The sequence below is a fragment of the Podarcis vaucheri genome, assembly GCF_965113315.1.
Source record: "Podarcis vaucheri genome assembly, chromosome: 4".
NCBI lineage: Eukaryota > Metazoa > Chordata > Lepidosauria > Squamata > Lacertidae > Podarcis > Podarcis vaucheri.
This window is the reverse complement of record NC_138762.1, coordinates 52,572,581-52,595,409: the sequence shown is the minus strand read 5'-3', so window position 1 is coordinate 52,595,409 and position 22,829 is coordinate 52,572,581. Positions and strand designations below refer to the sequence as shown.

The window sequence follows — 22,829 nt, the reverse complement described above, 5'->3', positions numbered from 1 at the left end:
TTGGGTCCCCCCCCCAGTATATTTTTTCAAGAAAACTTGTGGCAGTGTCCTGTAAAATGTATTTGTTTGCTTAAAATATTTTCTCTTTTTATTAATCATCCAAACTGGGCCTTTAAAGATGTGCCACATAACCAAGTTTGAAGCTGGAAGGTGAACTAACACTTTTTAGTTTCCTAACTCTGTCTTGTAATTAAGACATTCTCATCTCAAGGTTGGTTGGTCACACTGGAATTTGACATTTACCAACTTGCATTCGCTTTACAGAACATTTCTGAGGCTGTCCAACTTTATTGTCAGCTTCACAGTAGTACTCTCCAGTGTCATTCTTTGAAACAGAATTGAATTGCTGGTAAAAAAAAAAAAAAAAGAGAGAGAGAGAGAGAGAGAGAGAGAGAGAGAGAGAGAAGTAGAATATTCCAACTTTTAAAAAAAAATGGGAATGAGCAGTCAAAACTGAGACAACATTTCTAGTACATTATGCCATTGCATTTTGATGATGATGATGATTACCACCACCATCAATGAAGTGGATTTAGAATACAGTCGTACCTTGGAAGTCGAACAGAATCCGTTCCAGAAGTCCGTTCGACTTCCAAAACGTTTGAAAACCCAAATGTGGCATCTGATTGGCTGCAGGAAGCTCCTGCAGCCAATCGGAAGCTGCAGAAGCCCCGTCGGACATTTGGCTTCCAAAAATAGTTTGCAAACTAGAACAGTCACTTCCAGATTTGTGATGTTCAGGAGCCAAGATGTTCGAGAACTAAGCTGTTTGAAAACCAATGAGTGTATGTCACAGTTTTCCAGAATGCAAAATGACTGTCCAGTCTGACAGTGACAACTGATCTAAGGGATGGGAGAGGGTGGCCAAAGCAGTGCCAGCACACCAATATTTTTGGCCAAACTGCTTTCAAACTTTTTAGGGGGAGGAGAGAGAAATGAAACAGTTCTGAAAATTGGGGTGTAGCAGAAATAAGAAGTGCTCATGGATCAAAAATCAGTTGGGTTTTCTGCAGATTGACATTTGTTCCAATTCAGCAGTAAACAGCGGGCTTTCCTGAGGAAAGCAGCGGTACAAAAGAAAAACCTCTTGGACCCATGCTTAGAAATCACCAGACAAACAGAAGCGTGGATGAGCCAATTCAGTTACTGCAGCAGACATTTGGTGAGATAAGTATATATCTCCGCTTTGTAAAATATATCCCATTTTCCTAACATTTTCTCATACTCGTCAATCTATTTTATCATCCTATGGGTGAATCAGCAACGCATCATACTGGTTCTGAGCTATATATCAAAAGATATACAACGTGTAGGATGCAAGGTGACTGAAAGAGGTCCTATTGACTATATCTCTATGCAACTGTGAGGCAAAAAACCCCAAAACCACACAGTAGGGTCCTGATACTATGTTGAATTTCCGCAGTAGAATGTTAAGCCTTTTCTTGGGCTAAGTAAAGTCCAATGATAAGTGGTATTGAGCAGAGGTTCACTAACCAGAGTTCCAGTTGTGGCATTCATGATATAAGGAAGTCTCTCTTTTTTAATGCTCCGCAATGCTGGGCTTTCCGGCAGAAGAACGCCATTCCTATACCATCTGTACTTTGACACAGGAACACCATTGTTTTCTTTACAGCGTAGCTCCACTACTGTCCCCGTCATAGCTGAGCTGGGCACTTCACAAGCAGGAGGAGCTGGTGGGACTAGGAAATGACATGATCTGTTTCAAAGTAAAATATCTGAATGGCTAAACCTGCCTATTTGCTCACAAGTTGCTCTAATAAAGGAAGCTGGACTGAGTGGTTTATGCATCACATTGTATGCGTACTGTTCCTCGCCTCTGGCATTGTCCGACAGAAGTTTGATGTAAGCCAGTGCTTAAGATTTTTTCACAATGAATCAGCAAATGTAATATAATCTTTAGTTGTAAACAAAATACTGATCTGAGGTGCATTATGTCCAGACTTTCTCTTCCACAACTAGAGATAAAAAATAACCGGTTGTATCAAACTAACATCTAAATACTACTCCTCAGAGTAGACCCACTGAAATCAATGAACTTAATCATGTATTCTCAGTGAGTCCACTCTGGATACAACCCCATTCATACATTTTAAATAATCTATTTCAGAATGTCTAAAATTAGTTCCCAGCTACTTATCTCTTTACAAAATGGTTGGCTTTAAAGTCTGGTTCATACCATTAATTTAACAAAAATTATCCCAGGCCCAATGGATGTGTACATTTCAGATAACAGTAAGATGATATAAAATGAAACAGGGGGTTTCTTTCAAAGACAGCACACACACACACACACACACACCAAAAACCTGGATATTTTATTGTAAAGGTAAAGGTACCCCTGCCCGAACGGGCCAGTCTTGACAGACTCTGGGGTTTGTGCGCCCATCTCACATCTATTGCCGGGGGCCAGCGCTGTCCGAAGACACTTCCGGGTCACGTGGCCAGCGTGACAACGCTGCTCTGGCGAGCCAGAGCCGCACACGGAACGCCGTTTACCTTCCCGCTGGTAAGCGGTACCTATTTATCTACTTGCCCCCGGGGGTGCTTTCGAACTGCTAGGTGGGCAGGCGCTGGGACCGAGCAGCGGGAGCGCACCCCGCCGCGGGGATTCGAACCACCGACCTTTCGATCGGCAAGCCCTATTGCCCCTTCTGTAATCGGGTGGCAAACAAAATGTAAGAAGAAATGTACTACTGAATAGTGTTACCTCAAAATAGCTTTGTTTAGATTCTTACCCAACACTAAGAGAGAGACTATAACTTCCCCTATTTGTTGTCCATGTTCCGTGGATGCACTAATTTCACAACGGTATTTCCCAGAATCCTTTCTAGTCACATTTTTAATGCGGATGCTTGATTGCACTCTTTCTCCTCGCTTTTTAAAATCACCTGCAAAACAATCAAGACAGAGAGCAATGGCTAGAAAGGAACTTCCTCAAGTTTGCTTTATAAATGTATAAAACAATTAGGGAAAAAAGACTGGTTTTCCAGAATACAATGCCAGTGGCTCTCTACCTGCCATTCTCTACCTGGCTCTCTTACCTGCCATTCCCCACGATATTTATTTTCTCCCTAAGACCTTCCAACACTCCATTCATATGAGCTAGTTTATTAAGGGATTTGGTGTCTCAAACACATATTTCGCATGCAATTTTGATACATTGCAAGCTTTCATATGTTGCAGCAGAATGTTTTCAAATGAGAACTATCAGCCACTATCAGTCATACAGCTGTTAAAGACACAAGTACCCTGTTTATTATCAATACCATTATTAAGCCAAATGAAGGCCTTTGTGGATGCCATGGCTCCCAGGCACTGAGTTGGCAACTCCTGCTATATATCCTAATCATATAATTCCTTTTCTGGGGGGAAATTGTTAGAGCAAAATAGCAGCTAGTGGCTATCAGGACATGTTTTGTGGTTGCTGCTACAGGGCTGTGACTGCTGGCAGTGTCCCCCTTTAATTCCTCATCCCCCGATTTCCCACCCCATTCTCTCCCCCATACAGATGCTCAGAGCATACTCGAAATGACACCACTGAAAGCAGAGGAGCCATTTTGTGCAAGACCTAATTTGTGACTTAAAGGCAGGTTCACACATGAGATGCATGCTTTTTCTCATTTCTCCCTCAAAACTGTTACACCAGCAGACAGCACTACAAGACAGAGTAAGCCAAGCTACAGATGGAATGGGATGCTTGAGTGTGGATGTTAGCTGTTTGAAGAAGGGTTAGTCAGGACAGTCAGGAACATGAATGGAAAATGGAGGAAAGCCACATATGTGCGACTTTGCCTTTCAAGTGTTTGAGCAACCCTTGAAACAAAGGATGGGAGATTTTCAGTGACACACAAGAACTCTACAACAGCAGAATGCAATATGTATGTTCTGTTAACTAGTTACTCCACACACAAACACACACACATATAGGGAATGTCACTTAATTAAATCTTACGTCAGGCAGTCAAATCAATTTTATTTGATTTATCTATTAAGAAATGTGCCTATGACTAAAAGGAACATGTGAGCCAAACAGGCTATCCTCTTGTTCAGCAAAGTAGGCAGCAGCTATTTCTACAGTTGATTCACAGTCATGGAAATGGCTGCTAGAGCTACAAGCTCAATCCATGAGACTCGGGTTCAAATGCCCATTCAGCTTTGAAGCTTGCTGGGTGACCTTGGGCCAGCTGGTAACTCCTAGCTTAACTTAACTCACAGGGTTGAGTGAAGATAAAATGGAAGGAAAGAACAATGTACGTCATCTTGACCTTCTTGGGAGGAGAATTGGTTAGAACAGTAAAAAATAAATCCATGTACATCCTGTGATTTCTCCATGCAATCCTGAACATGGGAACATTTCACATGAAGGACACAAGCCCTCAGCAGCACAGTAAACACACACACAAACATAAATGTAAGCATTTTCTTACCAACAAAGGAACCTTCAAAGTAGACAAATGTAACTCCAGTTTTGGTAATTTTTTTCCATTCTACTCTTGTAGTTTCCTTCCCTTCATTGTGTTTACAGCTTAGAAATGCCTCTGCAGAGGGGAAAATACGTCATTGTTTCTGCTCTGAGTTGGAATACACTACAAACAATTGGCACACTTTCAGAACTAACTTTTGTAGAATGACTCTACAGATTAACAGTCCATATACATTTTGTGTGTATACAATGGAGTACAGAATGCACAAACTTCTCATCATGCCCAAAGTGTGCACCTATTCGGGATTTTGGTGCATAACTCTTAAGATATCTGGACCCAAGCCTTTCAGATTCTGCAGGTGGCATGGGAATTTTACAGAAATAAATCCATATACAGTGGTAACCTCAGGTTACATACACTTCAGGTTACATACACTTCAGGTTACAGACTCCGCTAACCCAGAAATAGTACCTCGGGTTAAGAACTTTGCTTCAGGATGAGAACAGAAATTGTGCTCCAGCAGTGCAGCAGCAACAGGAGGCCTCATTAGCTAAAGTGGTGCTTCAGGTTAAGAACAGTTTCAGGTTAAGAACGGACCTCCGGAATGAATTAAGTATTTAACCTGAGGTACCACTGTATAAACACAACATGTGGGATGAGAGGCGCCCCTAAGTTTACAGTAGTACAAAAATAAATCCAAAGAAGCCAAGCAATTGCTAAACATCAGAAAAGCTAAACATCAAGAGCACTAAACAAGTTGTGAATCATCAAGCATTTTACAGTCTTCATCTTTCTCACTAAGACCATAATGATTATTCATCTCTAAAGGCTGATTGATACTTAAGAAGCAAGGAATTTGAAGGAATTCATTGGCAGCAGGACTGGCCCATCCATGAGGCAAGGTGAGGCAATCACCTCAGGTAGCAGAATCGACAGCAGCAGATCTGACCTTCAAGAAAAGGATCACATGTAGATCTTTATTCACCCCTTGTTCCTAATATACAGCTTCACTCCCCACTTCTTCCCAGGCAGGAAAGGGGCACTATTTTGTGCTTCACCTCAGGAACCAAAATGTCTTGGGTCAGCCCTGATTAGCTGTGTTCACACATGATGGTAAACCATGGTAAATGTGTAATGTGAACATGCAGACAGCTCCCACTTTGCTCCCTCTCCTAGCACAAGCAGGAGCAACAAACCACAATCCCTGGTTTAGGATTATGTCAGAACCAAGAATTTTAGTTTGCTTGACTCCAAACAAACTATGATGTGAAGCCAAGTTTCTTGGCTTTCTGGCTGTGGTTTACTAGTGTGGAAAAAAACCACAATGTCTCAACCTGCAAAGGTAATTGTGGGAGATGATCTTGTGCCCAATAGTTTTTACTTCCTGTTTATGCACACATGATGTGTGTGTACAGTGGCAGGTACCAGCAGTGGCCCGGCCTGACTCCCTATAATTAAAGTCTAACTCCATGTACAGTCTCATTTCTTCATTCACGCCTACAACTTTCCATGTTGCAAATGTTCAAAGAATAAGAACGACAGACATACTTACAGACTTTGCAATTACATATTGTGAGCATAAAAGCAGCTACAAGGTTAGGTGGTGAAATTGGCCAGCTATTGTGTTATATTATTGATGCCTGCAAATTGTAGCAGGACACTTTATTCACACACACACACACACACACACACACACACCATTGTGGCCATTTTGGAAACTTTCTCAATCAATTAGATATAACCCCATATTGCTCATGCAATGTGCATGTAAGCCCCATATTACTCCACCCAAAAGAACATTTGTTGCATTTCAAAAGCATGTTAAAATAAGTTCTAATGATGGGATCTTATCCTGCTCCAGGAAATCATAAACAACATTCATATGACAGACTTCCACAGCAAAGCAGTGGAAATGCTTTTGTTTCCGAAGTTCTGATTGAGCGGAATAGGTGGTGTCTTTCCTGAAATGCCTGCATCAAGTAGTCTTTTCTTAATGTTTTATTATGCTTTTAAGAAAGGTAAGTTACGAGACCACTGTGTTCTATTCTTACAAGTATTTTATTTGGCTGGTTCTCATATTGCTAATATTATAGAATTAAAAACGAGGAGGGATATGGGATTTCAGAATTTCAAATCTGCACAGTGGGGAAGCTACCCTATTTTGCTCTTGTTCATGCAGCCTAATTTTAAAGACAAACCTTTTCAAAGATGGTTTCTCCCTGGCATTTCTCCAGGGGGGGGGGAGGTTCCTAAACTTTTATATTTGTAAGGGAAGAAAGATAAAAGCAAAAAACTGTAGATGACAGGGGGATACACACACACACGAATGAATAGCTGACATGGGTGGTCACTCAAGAAGAAAAACAAAAATGCAAATCTGAGAAGGGTGTGGATGAGAGAATTGGCAATAAAGATAAAATGGAATGTGGATAAGGACAGATGGAAATATTTCTGAAAAAACAATAACAAATAGATCCAGAAAAGACAAAGAAAGAAACTGTCAAGAGGAAGCACAATGTCTAATGATTCATCTTCACTTCTGTTTGTAATATGATTTCTAGGAATAAGTCTGGGAGGTTTTTCTTTTGTTCCACCACTTTCCCCATGAAAACCTGCAGTTTACTGCTGAATCAGAACAAACATCAATAAGGTTTTTTGTGGATTGATGTTTGTTCTGATTTAGCAGTAAACAGTGGGTTTTCCCAGGGAAAGCAGCAGAATGAAAGAAAAACTCATTAGACCTGTGTCTAGAAATCATGGGTGAAATAGAAGAAAACATGGGACAAACGTTAAGTGTGGCTTTACGGTAGTATCTTTCAAATCAATCACAGCAAATGCAAAGCCACTAACTCAGAAAATGATCGGACCAACACAATTACTGACTCTTCCACAGAGGACCCATGTTCTTTATTTCACATCAGGTTGTCTATAGTTGTTACAGTTGGCACACTGTACTAGTTCCCATTTTGTTCTGGCAAGGGGAAATGCTGTGGAAGGGGATAACAGCCTAAACGATGCCAAGTGACCTTTCCTGGCAGTCCACAGCAGAACAGCCAATAAAGATACTCAAACAAAACAAAACATGCAGAGAGATATACACACATGGGTGGGAAATGAAAAGAAAAATACAGAAAGAGAGAGCGAGAAAACATTTGTTCAGAGATTAATTGTTAAAACAGACTCAAAGCACATGATTCTGACAATAACCCAAAGCTCTACAGGGTTGCGTACAGAGTTCCATGCACTGCGAGTACACATTCCCTTTATAGCTTCTTCTCATGTATATTAAAGGCATCTTGTGATTTTAGAGTCATCGCCTAGCTTTTCATATTGACTTCTCTGTCAATGAATCCATGCACATCTGCAATGGAGTCTGTCTATGATAGGTGGGGAACCTCAGACCTGCAGCCAAATATGACCCTCCACACCTCTGTATCTGGCCCATGGGATTCTCAACTCACACACCCTCCCTAGCCACACCCTCACACCCCAGGCCACACCCGTTGTCAGCCCTGCTTCACACCTTCCTTCACTGTTTTTGCTGGGCTAGAGTAAATTCTTTAATTCTGGTTATGCCTCTTGCTTGTACAAATAGAGGACCGGGGGGGGGGATGTGAGTGTGTGAAGAAGCTAGCCTACTGTACAAGTACAGAATTCACATTTGTCACTCTGTTCACTTTTACCTCTGGCCCTGCCCATCACTGGCATCTGGCCCCAGGAAGGCTGCCCAGCAGGAAATGTGGCCCCCAAGTTGAAAAAGTTCCCCCATTCCTGCTGTGCATGTTGCAGACAATTCTGGAAGCGTCCCCAGGAGCACATTCCATTCACGAAGGGCAACAGCCAAGTCTGTACGGTTTTACCTTTACGCTGCATGAATTGTGACCCTAAAGAACACTGACTGTGGCTGTGCGCTGGTAGAGAATATTAATAGTATGTGTACAGAAGGCCTGGAGCCAAGCCTTCGTATTTCCTACCCCCTAGGTTCACAGCTTGAACCAGTTCTTTTGTTTGTATTTCAAAAGTTTCAGAAACCGTAGGTCCTTATAATTAATGTCCAATAATTAATGAATCCCCCCCCATTTGCCCTGTAAAATGCATTCGTGCCTCACTTTCTCTCACACAAACGCAAATAATCCATTTACCAGTATTGTATAACAATTTTAAGTGACATTAGGCAGAGTGGGTTAAAATCAAGAAGAGGTGTATAGTGATATATTTTTTTAAAAAAGTTATATGATTAGAAAATTAGATCACTTGAAATTCAGAACATAAAAGAGGGTGTTTCTAAATGGTTTCTCCCCTAAGGCGGGAGGAGTAACATGCCTCCATTACAGAGTTCTGAGAGTTCTGAGAGCCTCCATTACAGAGTTCACACTCCAAAAAAGAAAAGCCAAACTGAATCTGAATATTCCAGCGGACAGTTTGGTGGTACATAGAAAAATCTTGAGCCTTCCCAATGGCTGCCCCCCTCCCCAGAAATTGGTTGGATTCTTAATATTCTAATCTTAGAAGTCTTTTCTGTAATTTGTGGGATGCTCCCAAAGAACAATGGTATGGACTTGTCTGTTGACACTTACCCAAAATGGTTACAATATGGTCCATGTCAAGCACTATCAAATCCCAATGGTTTCAACTGATGGGCTAAGCATATATTGCAATTTCACCCATTAAAATCAATGGAACTTTAAAAACTGTTAAGTTCTGCTGGATCAGATGGGCTGCGAAAAAGGGTTGTTCTGAAATCTCAACCTTATGTTGATGGTTTTTTTAAAAATACTAATAATTTGGATTTGCCCCACGAAAAGCAACTCTATTAAATAGGGAGAAGTACAGGCTGGCATTTCAACTCCAATGATATTGTATAGACATTGCAAAAAACTTGAAACAGCAATTTCACACCAAACACCTGTCTGGAAGCACCCACAGGTTTGTATGTAACAAAGTCACCCTGTTTATGCAAGGACTTCTGCTTATGCAACCAAAGTTCTTCCTGCTCTTTTCTCTCTGAACCCCCCCCCCCCCACCGCACATGCACACAAAATCTGCTCTGGAGGCTTGGGAATAGAATAGATTTGGGGACAATCAGTTGAGGGGGACAAATGGGATTCCTTTTTTATATATACAATCCAACTTCATTTTGTTGCTGCTGTATCCATTGTATCACTCCACTGCACTTTTATCAAACAGCCTTTTAAAATTCATCTCAGGACTTTCACTTATCCACTGATATAAGATGTACACAGTCATACACATACTGTACCCTCAAATTCGTTTGCTGTAACATCTTTCGTGTCTGTCTCTACGACGATTCCATATGCTTTATAATCTGAAAGGAAAAAGAAATCCTTTACATTGCAGTGTCCATTCACTGTTTTTCTTTTTTAAAAAAAATCAAATAAATGTCCTCTGCAGTCATGTAGTTGGCTGTTTGCTTAAATCGTGTTGCCTGCAAAGGAGATCAAACTAACTAGTTAGGTTTTTTTAACCATGCATGTGCAAATGTATTTCAGAGTCCTTTTCTTCTTTTAATCTACAAGTGCAACTCTTATTTCCATACACCTGCATCAGTGCCAAATGTACACTGTATTTTAACTCTAGGTGCAGTTCTGGATTATAGTATTTAACCATCAGATGAAATGTAAACTGCCCTTAAAAGAATCACTCAGGTTTCAGCTGAGCAACACCAGAGATAAGCAGTTATTTTACTGTTGCACTACAACATCCTTTCGCACATTTCTCAACATCAGTACTGTACTTCAACCAGCCAAAGAAGGCAGAGGGAGGGGAGGGTTATAATTTTCATGTTATGACTACAGCTCAACAATGATTCTAAGTTGCGCAGCCAAGTTGTGCAACTGGAAATGATATTCTCTGGTCTTTTCAGGGAAGACTGAGGATTATCCAATAGGGATGGTGAAAGTCTTGAGAACCTTTCAATTTAGGGGGCTGCATTTCAGATCCCTTCCATAAATATTACGATTCGCTCCCATTTACAGGTCAGACCATACCAAGTGTGGTGATTCCACATGGAATATTAATATAAGCACTCCCTCTAATGACACTCTGCATCTGAGTGTGCTAACAGCTCTGTTGGAGCCAGGCAAAGTTTGTTTCACTTCAGTCCCACTGAAACCAATCTGGGCTGCATGCATAAGGCTTTTTGAATACCCACAATTCATCTAAAGCTTACTGCTTCTAAAGATGACTACACGTTTTCATCCAAAGTTGTGAAGCCTTTTTCTGGCTACCCCTTCCCCACCATTTTTCTACTTTGATTTAAACTAATAAATAATCTAGGAAATGTATGCATGTGTTTGTGCATTAAATAAAATGTGTGTTTCCACTATGCAATCTATAGTTAGTCTTACCACCGCTGCTATTAAATAATATAGGCAGTATAATTAGAGGGAAATAAATATACATATATTTCAAAAGTCAGCATTTTTTCTACTACTGTTTTTGCTGGTTGCTAGTAAGTACTGTCGTCCCCCCCCCCCATTGAAATAGTTTACCATTTTCAGGAGAAAAAACAGATGCATGCAAACTTTCACCCTTGTCTTCAGTTACTTTGGAAACATTTTTAGGAACTGTGAATATGTTCCAGAATTCTGAACAGAGACATTTATAAAAACGTTAACTGAAAGACTCCTTATACACATCACTGAGAATGAAATAACAAGAAAGCTCAGACAAAAGGTGAGGTGGGGAAATTTTGACTAGAACTTTTCAAAGCTAAAACAAATGTTTTTTGTGTGTGAATCCAGTAGGGCAGACCTCACATGAACCACCTTTCTGAATGCAATACATGCACATACAAAATCACATGTAAGGTAACACATTTTTTAATACAGTGGTGCCTCGCAAGACGAAATTAATTCATTCCGCGAATTTTTTCGTCTAGCGAATTTTTCGTCTTGCGAAGCACGGTTTCCCATAGGAATGCATTGAAAATCAATTAATGGGTTCCTATGGTCAAAAAAAGTCAAAACAAAGCCAAATTTGGTACAACAAGAGTTTATTAAGTGCTCTTTAAAGTCACACATACTGTAAAGAGCATTTCAAAATTCAAACCCAGGATTTTTTTTAAAAAAACAGCAGAGTGGCCCAATGGTCACAGAAAATCATAAAAATGCAGAAAAAAACCACAAGCTTCCAGATTCTTGCAAAGCCCTCCCCAACTGTTCCCCCAGCCACCCAGCACACAGAAATTCAAATCCAGAATTTTTTTAAAAAAACAGCAGAGTGGTCCAATGGTCACAGAAAATAATAAAAATGCAGAAAAAAAACACAAGCTTCCAGATTCTTGCAAACCCCTTCCCAACACCAAGTCCTTGAATTCCAAACACCCCAACCCAAAATCCAAAAACCCCCAAAAAAGTTTTAAAAGCTTAACTTACCAAATGGCTGCAAAAGAAGTTTTGGAAAAGCTTCAAAAATCACCAAAGTCTTTAAAAACCTCAAAAAAGGCTACTATGTACACTGCGTTCTATGAGTTGCTCCTCAAAGTCAAGTCGTAACTGTATTAACGGTGTTAAGAAAAAGGAAACAAACTTGCAAGACGTTTTCGTCTTGCGAAGCAAGCCCATAGGGAAATTCGTCTTGCGAAGCAGCTCAAAAACGGAAAACCCTTTCGTCTAGCGAGTTTTCCATCTTGCGAGGCATTCATCTTGCGGGGCACCACTGTATATGTTTTAAAAAGCATCCTGGACCTGAGATGTATGTGCACTGTTCTTGCAGGCTTGGACCTTTACCAGCACACATTATCAACCACTAGGATGGGGAAGAAATTCAGTTTGGTTTGGATTTTAATCTGGATCTAGCCAATTCTCACTTCCCAAAAGAGCAAGTAAACTGAAGCACAGCTATCCTTTGTAATTCACAGTCTTGCAAATTTTGCAATGCAGTTCATCAACCCCCAAAAAGTGTATTAAAAATGTGCATATCAGGGGAAAGCATATATAAAATGCATTACATTAGTGAAACTGTCAAAGAAAAAGACACCCTATTAGGCAAAATTGCATGCAAAGTGTATATTAAGAGAAATATGCACTAAAATAAAGACATATTTTCAAGAGAATTAAAAAACAACAACCAACAACAACAACTGATGTAGGCATGTGGTGAACTGAATTTAAGACGGAACCGGGGGGGGGGGAGGTGAAATGAGAAACTGAGATTTCAAGACCCATCCAACCTCATTAACCGCTTGCTTTCAGTGGGAGTTGCACTGAGTTCCTTGAGCACAATATTACTACATACATCTATGAATTAAGGACACAATTCAGTAACAGAAAACTTTGAAGATTCTGCACAAAGATCCTTTTTCTTCCCATAATGCTTTTGATTTATAAATTGAATAAATATTTTCCAGTTTCTTTTGGTAAGCATCAACAGGATAAAAATGCCCAAACTTAACTTTGAACCAGGCTTGAGAATTTTGCTGCCTCTTCTGTTTCTTGGCAATGAATAGGAAAATGGGGGTCAGGCGTCTTTAAAAAAGCTTAGTATCTTACAAATAATCGACTTACACTGCTATTGTAAGAGCTGCACAGAGTTTATTTCCATAGCAACAAAGTTGTTGGAAACGCTGCCAATTTATGAAGCCTAAAAAATGCAAATGTTGTCCAAATGGCTGCAAAACTAAAATGCTTCATGTCTTTCTTTTTTTTTAAACAGGAATGCAAGATCCACTAAGATTGCAAACCCTGTTGCACCTTTGTACAACACATGTATCATGTCTATGATAATTCTGTAGAGGAAATAATTTTGTGTTGGTGCATGATGTGCTGGGGAAAGATACAGTAGCCAAAATTTCCTCACCTGTACACCTGCTATGGATAGAAGAACTACTTCCTCATTTGACTACAGCCATCCTACACACTGCCAAGGTCGCTACACCTCCCAGGTAACTTTGGGTTTGTGTGCACACATGCAGAATGCTACTTGTACAATCGGGTTTCCCTTTCCCTTCTCTGCACAACCTCATAATCTGCTCTGGGGCAGGGAGTTCTCCAATTCCTTGGAGCAGATTTTGACGGTGCATGGGAAACTGAAGAAAACGAGAGAAACGTCCTATTAGGGTAGTCTGCTGTGCTAGTGGAACAGCAGTACAGTGGAACCTCAGGTTACATATGCTTCAGGTTACATACGCTTCAGGTTACAGACTCCGCTAACCCAGAAATAGTACCTTGGGTTAAGAACTTTGCTTCAGGATGAGAACAGAAATCATGCTCCAGCGGCGGCGCAGCAGCAGGAGGCCCCATTAGCTAAAGTGGTGCTTCAGGTTAGGAACAGCTTCAGGTTAAGAACGGACCTCCGGAACATATTAAGTACTTAATCCGAGGTACCACTGTATTTGATGAAACCCTTTGACTAGATTATGGAAGCCACCTGGGCCTCGGCACACAGGCTCCCCGGCTTCAATACACAGTACACTGGACTCAGTACAGGTTATACTGCTCAGACCATTGGAAACATCAAACCCAGAACAGCTTCTTCAGAGGCAGCAACCCACCAGACGTCTCTTCTACAGCTACGCCATGGAAGATGCTTTAACTAGAGGAGGGGTCAGCAAACCTTTTCAGCAGGGGGCTGGTGCACTGTCCCTCGGACCTGGTGGGGGGCCAAACTATTTCTTTTGGGGGGGAGAGAATGAACAAATTCCTTTGCCCCACAAATAACCCTGAGATGCATTTTGAATAAAAGCAGACATTCTATCCATGTAAAAACACACTGATTCCTGGACCATCTGCAGGCTGGATTTAGAAGGCAATTGGGCCGGATCCGGCCTCCGGGCCTTGGTTTGCCTACCCATGAACTAGAGCAAAGCTAGCCAACACAGGGCCCTTCAGATATTGTTGGTGCACTGGTAGCCAGTAATTTATCGATTCCAAAACAGACTGCAGCCAAGCTGACTCTCAAAGCCTCGCTACATATCTTTAGGTGCCAGGCAAAAACATTCCTCTTTTTCCAGGCCTTTGGCTAATTAAACAATCTAGGGCCTTTTACACTGTGGGTGTTGTTGTTATTGTTGTGTTTGTTTGTTTATTGTATGTGCTTTTTGCATTTTTTAATTGTAAACCATCCTGTGATCTTTGGATGAAGGGCAGTATAGAAATGTAATTAATAATGAAATAACTAAGCAACCAATATGTCACCCTCTACATCAGGGATTGGGAACATGTGGCCTGCCAAGCATTGTTAGAGCACAACTCCCATCAACCCTGATCATTGGGCCCTGCTGCTAACTTCTGAGGAAGCCACATTAGCTATCCATGAATGAGACGTATGGGGGGACTGAGCATTGGATTACGTGCTTACAAAGCATGTGATCCAGTGTGGAGCTACAGCTTGCCTTCCGCAGGCATTGCAGTGCCCTGAACTACTGTTGGAATCTAGAATTAAACCCTTAAAGTTTTACATAATAATGCAAAAACAATGTCATGTAATCTTCCTTTTTAAAAATAAATAAATAATAATTTAAAAACAGAAAGCAATGTTTGTTTGATAAAGATCAACTGGCACCTTTTGTAGTAAGCTAACAATTGCAAACTTTCAACTCAAGCCCTTATTTAGGTCTTTTTAAAAACAACTGTTTATACAAAAAGCAAACGCACACAGGGCAGATAGGATACAGATGACACAGAACAATGGCAAGGCAAACAGGAAAACACACAGCAACACGGCATTTTGCTCTGTACCTCATTTGTTGGGTTAACGGTGCTACTTTTAAGTGGCCTCAACTGTTGCATTTTTCACTTCCCTTCTTTTATACAAAAGGAAGAGCCTGCCGCTGAAGGTGAATCTCTAAGGAAGCCTCCGTTGCTATGCAGCTCTCTGCTCCAAGCTCTTACAAAGGCAGTAAAGTAGAAAAACCATTCATGAATATTAGCACGCTGACCCAGGATCTTACAAAGAAGAAGAACCCCAACCTTCATGGCTTTTTTTCTGCAGGGCTTTAGACTCAGGAAACTGCAGCAGATTGCATTACCTCAGCTTTGCAACAAAACTGGGCAATAGAAAAAATGCTGAGAACTTTTCTTTGTTCAGATTCAGGATTAGTATTTAAGAGAGCCCATGAAGCTTCTCAACAAAGCAGAAGAGAATTGCACTTTACAGTGCTGTCAAATGTAGCAAGACTTATCCTGGCTTACCATTTATGTAGCACTTTTAAGTGTGCAGTATTTGACAACCATTATTATCATTACCATCATCATAGCCTTTCTTACAGTTGAAAAACTGGAGGTTGAGAGTTAACGGCTTGTCAATGCGATGCATCCACGTCCCTGGCAACTACCAGCCTGGCAGGATTTGAAAGTGTCCATCAGGTTGGTAGCATTCTTAAAAATAGTAGTAGCAAGTCCATTAATTTCTGTGATTCTCCTGTGGTTTGACTTCACCTTCGGAGGCACACTCCATTGTCTCCCGAGACAGACAGATGCCAACAACAGCTCTGAGTAGAACTTAGCCGGATACAGCTCTAGGAGTTTCAGGTTTCACAGTGGATGCATTCCAGTGTGGTGTCTTTATGCTATATGGTTTATTTACGCACATATAAAACCAGTGCCTACTGTGGAGGTTTCAAACATCACATCCCAAGTGGACGCCAGCTTCTTCCAAAGGCAGCAGCATCATCCCTGCCCTGCCACATCCCACCTGTTATGCGCTTGCTAACCTAAACCCTGGTCTTTGCATTCTTACGCCTAGTTCTTTGATGCTTTGTTGTGCTAATGGATCATTACCCCCCAGGTTATTGCCTCAAACAAAACTAACTTTGTTTTGATTGCCTTGGATTAAAGAGGGTGGGCTGATACACAACTTCTGTACTTTGCCTAGGTTAATTGTCTCTCCGCATACGCTAATTCCAGAGGATTAATAGCAGCTAACACACATCTTAAACACACACAGGTCTTGCTACTTCCCTGTTCCAACAGCCCAACCTTAATTAAATTCTAACACCAACTTAATCCAGAATTCAGGGTGTCTTGCACCCATAGATTCATAACAGTACAATTTGAGCTTATAAAGTTTGGATAGCTCTGGAACAATTCTTTACTATACAAAGCTTAACTGAGATTAAAATCAGTTCCCAACACAATATCAAAGTAATTTGCATCTTGTGTGAAAAATGCTTTGAGGAAGATATCTTTCACTGATAGGTGTAATCCTGATTTATGGAAGGATCTTGGGACAGGGGAAATGCAGACGGGGAACAATTTCTAAAATTATATTAAGCCATCAAAACAGAAACATATCTAATCTTCCAATAATCACATCAATTTGAAATCACTACAGTGTACAAGTACAAAGTACCAAATCTGCCGAGAATTAAAGCTTAACAAGCATACTAGTCAGATATCCGACATATTTCAATACACATTGTTTTCACAGCTGTGTGGTTTGGCTTCACCTATCTGCGTTCAACACAGTTCTTGGGTGGGGTGTTTTTCTCCACTTCCCTCCTCTTCATTGAAGTTATATTTATCAAGAGAAAACATAATCTTTGAGGGCATGCTTTTGATTGTTTTCATGCATGTTACTTTTGCTTTCAGGGGCTCTGACAATCTTTTTTAAAGAAAAATAAAAACAAAACAACCCCCCATATGTTTCATAACCCTCCTAAAAAGGAATGCATGTTTTGATTCCTTAACCAGTTTGAAGATGTTGTTATACCTTTAAAGCATATATTCAATATTTTCAGACCTAGGACCGGCTTTTAACCCAAACATGCATTTGGGGACCCATTTCTTAATCTTTTACCATACATTTTCAGGGTGGCAGTGCTCTTGTTGCAACCCACCTTGGATCAGGCTGTGACCCACGAGTTGAAGACCAGTCCTTTGGGGCACTGTTGTTTGTTAATGGTTGCTGGGAATTGCTCTGTGAGGAGTAAATTACAGTGTCCATAATTCTGTGAGGGAAATAATGTGCTTTGAATGTGCTTTAATGTGTTGGTGCCAGGTTATTTTGAACCCTAGGCAAGACTAACTACATGCAACTCTCCCCCAAACGGCTAACTTCAATTTTCAAAAACAGGTTTCTTCTAGAAAAGATGAAAAGCACAGAATCTGAAACTGCTGAATTTATTTTAAACTGCAAGATTAAGTATCACAACAATGCTTGATTATCTTTCTGAAATACAAAAGAAAATGCTCTAGCACACAAATCATTTTGAATAATCTTGTGAATTGCAATATAAAATTTTAAGTCTCTTAAAAGTTTCAGTTTCAGGCACATAAAAATCTCACTTTGTGCACCTTTCCCTTTGCAATTTTTTTCAACAATTCCTTTAGTAAAGATAAAGGGACCCCTGACCATTAAGTCCAGTCGTGGACGACTCTGGGGTTGCGACACTCATCTCGCTTTACTGGCCAAGGGAGCCAGTGTTTGTCCGCAGGCAGCTTCTGGCTCATGTGGCCAGCATGACCAAGCCACTTCTGGCAAACCAGCGCAGCGCACGGAAACGCCATTTACCTTCCCACTGGAACAGTACCTATTTATCTACAGTGGTACCTCAGGTTACATGCCCTTCAGGTTACAGACTCCGCTAACCCAGAAATAGTGCTTCAGGTGAAGAACTTTGCTTCAGGATGAGAACAGAAATTGTGCTCTGGCAGCATGGCAGCAGCAGGAGGCCCCATTAGCTAAAGTGGTGCTTCAGGTTAAGAACAGTTTCAGGTTAAGAACGGACCTCCGGAACGAATTAAGTACTTAACCCGAGGTACCACTGTACTTGCACTTTGATGTGCTTTCGAACTGCTAGGTTGGCAGGAGCTAGGACCAAGCAACTGGAGCTCACCCCATCGCGGGGATTCAAACCACCGACCTTCTGATCGGTAAGCCTAAGGCTCAGTGGTTTAGGTCAAGAAATAAATAATATAGTTGCCAAGCCCACAAGTCTCTTTTGTATTTCTTCACACAACATACAACCAATGTACAGCCCACTTGTTCAATTTATTTTACTTCCAAGTCAACTGCCTAAGGCACATTTATCAGAGAGCAGGTTCCATTAAACTCTAGGTTTAGTCCCAAGTGAGATGTTTAGGTTCATGGTGCATGGCTGCAGAATCCTATTCGTACTTAGGAGAAAGCACCACTGAACTCAGTGGAACTTCAGGTGTGCTTACTTTATAGTCCTAGAGTACATTGAAGTTAGTTCCCCGACCATGCTTTTCACAGCTTCCCCCCGCTCCAGTTGTTCACATCTGGGCTTCAATTTGTGTGAATATGGATTTACAACCCAGCACTGAAAACACTGTGATTCCACAGTAATCAGTGGAGTGAATCCAGTCTTAAGGATTGTGTGTCACAGCTGCAATCTTCCATGGGAATAAGTCAGGCTTCCTCAGCCTCGGCCCTCCAGATGTTTTGAGACTACAATTCCCATCATCCCTGACCACTGCTAGCTGGAGGGCTAAGGCTGAGGAAGCCTGGAATAAGTCTTATATATAGCCAGATCCTAGGCATGTTGCCTCAGAACTTAGTCCCACTGAGTTCAGGTGAGCCAACTCGCAAGTAAAAATGTACAGGATTTCCCCTCTCCTAAACAAAGTAGAAATCCCACTTTAAATAAAGCCAGATTTCTAGTCTCAAAACTGCAAACAAGGCTTTCAACCACTTTCAAAACACACTTTAGAATAGGGCTGGGGAAACTGAGGCCCTCGCAATTCCACAACTCCCAACAGTCCTGACCATTGGCGAAGTTTGCTATGGCTCATAGGAGCGGGAGGACAAAAGCACGTGGAGAGTCCCTGGTCCCCATCTCCCAAATACCCCAAACTCCTTCTTCCTAATAGCTATCTTTCCCCAGATTCCACGGGTCTCACTCCACAGTCGGTGTGCCCAGCAGTCTCCTTCCCACCAATTATCATACAGGCTTAGAAGCGAGGCAAGTGTGAAGGGACACGCCCATGCACCTTAAACGCTTTGGGTAAATGAGCATCCCAAGATCGCAGCGTTCTCAATCAAAGCGCGCGTTGGGAATTGACACCAGCTGACCCCGGTGCCCTCCGGCGGCCCTGCCTGGTTAACAGACCCCCAGCAGGCGCCGCTCCGCTTTAAGCCTCGGCTTCCCCGCCGCCGCGTGCGCCTGCCTCCTGGGGCGGCCAGCGCGTTTCCAGCCGGCCTCGCTAATCAAATCAAATCGAGCGGCGGCTGGGGCGGGGGAGGGCGAGTCCCGTCCTCTGCTTCGCGGCAGTACCGCCTAGTAGGAAGAGTCGGCGAGAAGAAAGAGGAGGCAGACCAGAGAAGCCGGGAGAGGCGAGGTTGCTCTTCCGAACCAGGAGGAGGTGGACCTTTTGTAAGCGAAAAGAGAGCGAGCCACTTGCTGGCGTCGCTCCCTGGAAAAAACAGCCAGATGCTCCTCGCAAGGAGGCGGCGAACTTGGCTGCGCGGCGGCGAGGAAGGACTTGGGGTTGGTTTTCCAGGCGAGCCGAGCGCCCTCTCCCCCAGGAGAGAAAGAGGGAGAGCCGCTGCCCTACGGGGAAGGAGAGGCGGAGACAGAGAAGCGACTTACAGCCCAGGAAGCCCAAGTGCCAGAAGAGCAGCCAGAAGACGCGGCGGCTCGCCATCTTCGCAGCAACAGCTGGCTCGCCGCTTTTCCGTTCGCCCCCACGAGGGAAGGGGCCGGGGGCGGGGAAAGAGAGCCTGGCCACGCAGCTGGACGGGGTGGGGGGGTCGCCTTCTCCGGCTCCACCCTCCCTCCCTTCCTTCGCCCGGGCACCTCGAGCAGGGGAGGGGGACGGCGCCTCTCCCGTCGAGCCGGGGAGATGGGCAGGGGTTTCCGCTGGGTCCTAGGCGGAGAGGGACGGGCCCGAGCTGCTCAGCCTCCCCTGCCTCGCCCCTCTGCCCCCCTCCCCTTTGCACATCGAGGGACGTTTCCTTTAACTCTTCTCGGCAACTTCTCCGCAGAAGGGGCGGCCAGAAGCAGCCGAGGAGAAGGAAGGGATCGCGCTGCTTTTTGAAGGCGCTGGAGAGAGAGCGAGCTTTTTGCCTCTTTGCCGGACAACAAGCCCGTACCAGGTTTCCTTATTGCATCGACATGCCCCCCTTTTCTCGAAGGAGCTCGAGGTGGCGCACGTGGTTCTCCTGCTCCTCATTAAATCTCCCCAACAACCCTGCGAGGGAGGTTGGCTGAGAGGCAGTGCCTGGCCCAGGGAGCTTCATGGCCGAGTGGGGATTTGAACCCTGGTCGCCGCCCAGCTCTTAGCCCGACACTCTTCACCGCTGCACCACGCGGCGTCTAGCCTCCCATTCCATCGGGTATTACAGTTCTGTTGGGGCTTAATTTTTATCTAGCACATCTTCATTTATGTAGTTATAGCCCAGCTTTCCCCCAAGGTGGTGTACATGCTTTCTCCCTTTACATTTTTGCCTCAAAACACTGTGAGGTAGATGAAAGACGGTTTCTGGCCAAAGGTCAGCCCCCCTTTTCTAAGGCCCATAAAAAAGCAACAGGTATCGATTGAAACAAACGATCAGGAGTTCCCATTATCTCCTGTGCACCTTCAGTTGTATCCCATTGTTTCCAGTGAGCATTCTTGCTGTTCCTCTTAGTACATCCCGCCAAGCAACCTTTTGATAGTCCATCTTGCATCAAAATGATCTCATACCTATTGCCTAGAACACCACCAGTTTCCTTTCGTGTGTGTGGTCCTTCAATAAAGAAAGCAAGAGTGGATCCCCTGGTCCTGGAAGACTGCAGCTGCAATCCTAACCTCAGTCCCCTAGCAGTAAGCTCCACTGACATCAATATCTGAGCAGGCATGGTCAGGATTGCATCAGAAACGGGCTAGGGGTTTTAACATGTCAGAAACACACTTCAGTTAACTCTCCAAACATCAGCTCTTGGGAGGCAGCTGTCCAACTTTGCCATGTGCTGGCACTAGTTGAAGTGCGCTGTGCTGCATTGACTGATGGTGCTGGATTCAGTCCCGTGCTATATTAATGCAACATGAGAACATTTCTCATTTCAGGAGCATAAGAAGAGCCTGCTGCATCATCGGGCCAATGGCCCATCTAGTTGAGCATCCTATTTCCATAGTGGCCACCCAAGATGCCTGTTTGAAACCTGCAATAAGGGTCTGAACACAAGAGCATTCCCTCCTCCAGTAGTATGCAGCAACTGGTATTCAGAGGCATCGCTGCCTCCAGCTGTGGTAGTAGAGCAGAGTCATTCTGGCTAGTAACCATCAACAGCTTTCTCAATGAATTTGCCTGATCCTTTTTTAAAGCCATCCAAATTGGTGGCCATCATATACTGTAACAGTACAGTTGTCTTACAAGGCTCCTCCCAATGACTTGTTCATGGAGTGTTCATCCCAATTTGCTTGCACAAAGCCTGAAGTCAGACTATATCTGGTCTTTATTGAGCATTCATCCTGATTTGCTTGCAGAGTGTTTGATTTGCTCATTCCCCACATTTTCATTCATTTCCTCAATACTTCTCTAGGTTTCTTCACTAAAGTGAGTATGTTGTGCTAGAGAGCATGGATAGCCACCGTGGCATCCTCCAGATGTTGACAGACTGCAACTCTCATCAGCCCCAGCCAGTAGTCAGAGATGATGGGAGTTGTAGTCCATCAGCATCTTGATGGCACCACATTGGTCACCCCTGTACTAGAGCAACAAAGTGCTTTAATCCATTTTAATCAATAATTTAATTATGAATAAGTTTCTATGTTAATATTTTAACAACATAAGATATAAACAGAGTGGAATCCAACACTGCACAAACAGGGTTTTTCCTGTGCAATGGGAATTCATCTGCCTCTCCTCCAGCCTATGTGCTTCTGCACACCCTCAAAGCCTGCTCCGGAGGGCCATTGAAACACATGCACAAAATCCCCAAACAATAATTATCCCTCTCTGCTGAAAGCAACTAATAAAACCCCAGAACTTAAGAGAGAAAGGAAAACAGCCTTAACCTATTCATAGCGAGGAAAGAAAAGTTTTTCAGCTCAAGGCCTTGCTAAAGAAACAGGTTTTGGCAAAATGCCTAAAGCCATCAATTGTCTGCCACTTGAAAAAGATTTGGCCTGGATGAGAAATAAAGGAAATTCACTGCTATTGGGTGTTCCTGCACTAAATGATAACAAAAGAACAATGTTGGTTCTTCTCATTGGGGGCAATCTCTTCTCTGTCGAGGGCACCGTTCCCCTGGGGTTAACTTCTCAGAGCCCAAACTGGGTTAGGCACCCCCTTTTCTCTCCCCGCCCAACCTCTTTGCTTTCTCTCTTTTTGTCACTCCTTCCTCTCCAACTTTCTGCCACCCGCTATTCTCTCCCTTTGTGTTATCTCTTCTCCCCTTGTTCTTCCCTCTTTTCCATATACATGAAATCAGGCCAAGGGCCGCATGAAATTGAGCCAGGGGCCACAGGCTACCCA

At 42.9% G+C, this 22,829-nt stretch overlaps 1 protein-coding gene across 3 annotated transcripts in view; it reads right to left on the bottom strand.

Annotated features, from left to right (window-relative positions):
• Positions 1 to 20,183, bottom strand: part of JAM2 (junctional adhesion molecule 2) — a 28,756-nt gene extending 8,573 nt beyond the window's left edge. The window contains exons 1-6 of one of the 3 annotated variants that reach the window (XM_082220803.1): positions 19,960 to 20,183; positions 9,706 to 9,771; positions 4,449 to 4,559; positions 2,757 to 2,909; positions 1,495 to 1,700; positions 244 to 346 (exon numbers count right to left, since the gene is read on the bottom strand). In XM_082220803.1, coding sequence (XP_082076929.1) covers positions 244 to 346; positions 1,495 to 1,700; positions 2,757 to 2,909; positions 4,449 to 4,559; positions 9,706 to 9,771; positions 19,960 to 20,014 — 694 coding nt within the window. In that variant the 5' untranslated portion in view covers positions 20,015 to 20,183. The remainder of the gene's footprint in view (positions 1 to 243; positions 347 to 1,494; positions 1,701 to 2,756; positions 2,910 to 4,448; positions 4,560 to 9,705; positions 9,772 to 19,959) is intronic. The other 2 variants (XM_082220804.1, XM_082220805.1) reach the window with 2 other exon arrangements.
• Positions 20,184 to 22,829: the final 2,646 nt, after the last annotated feature.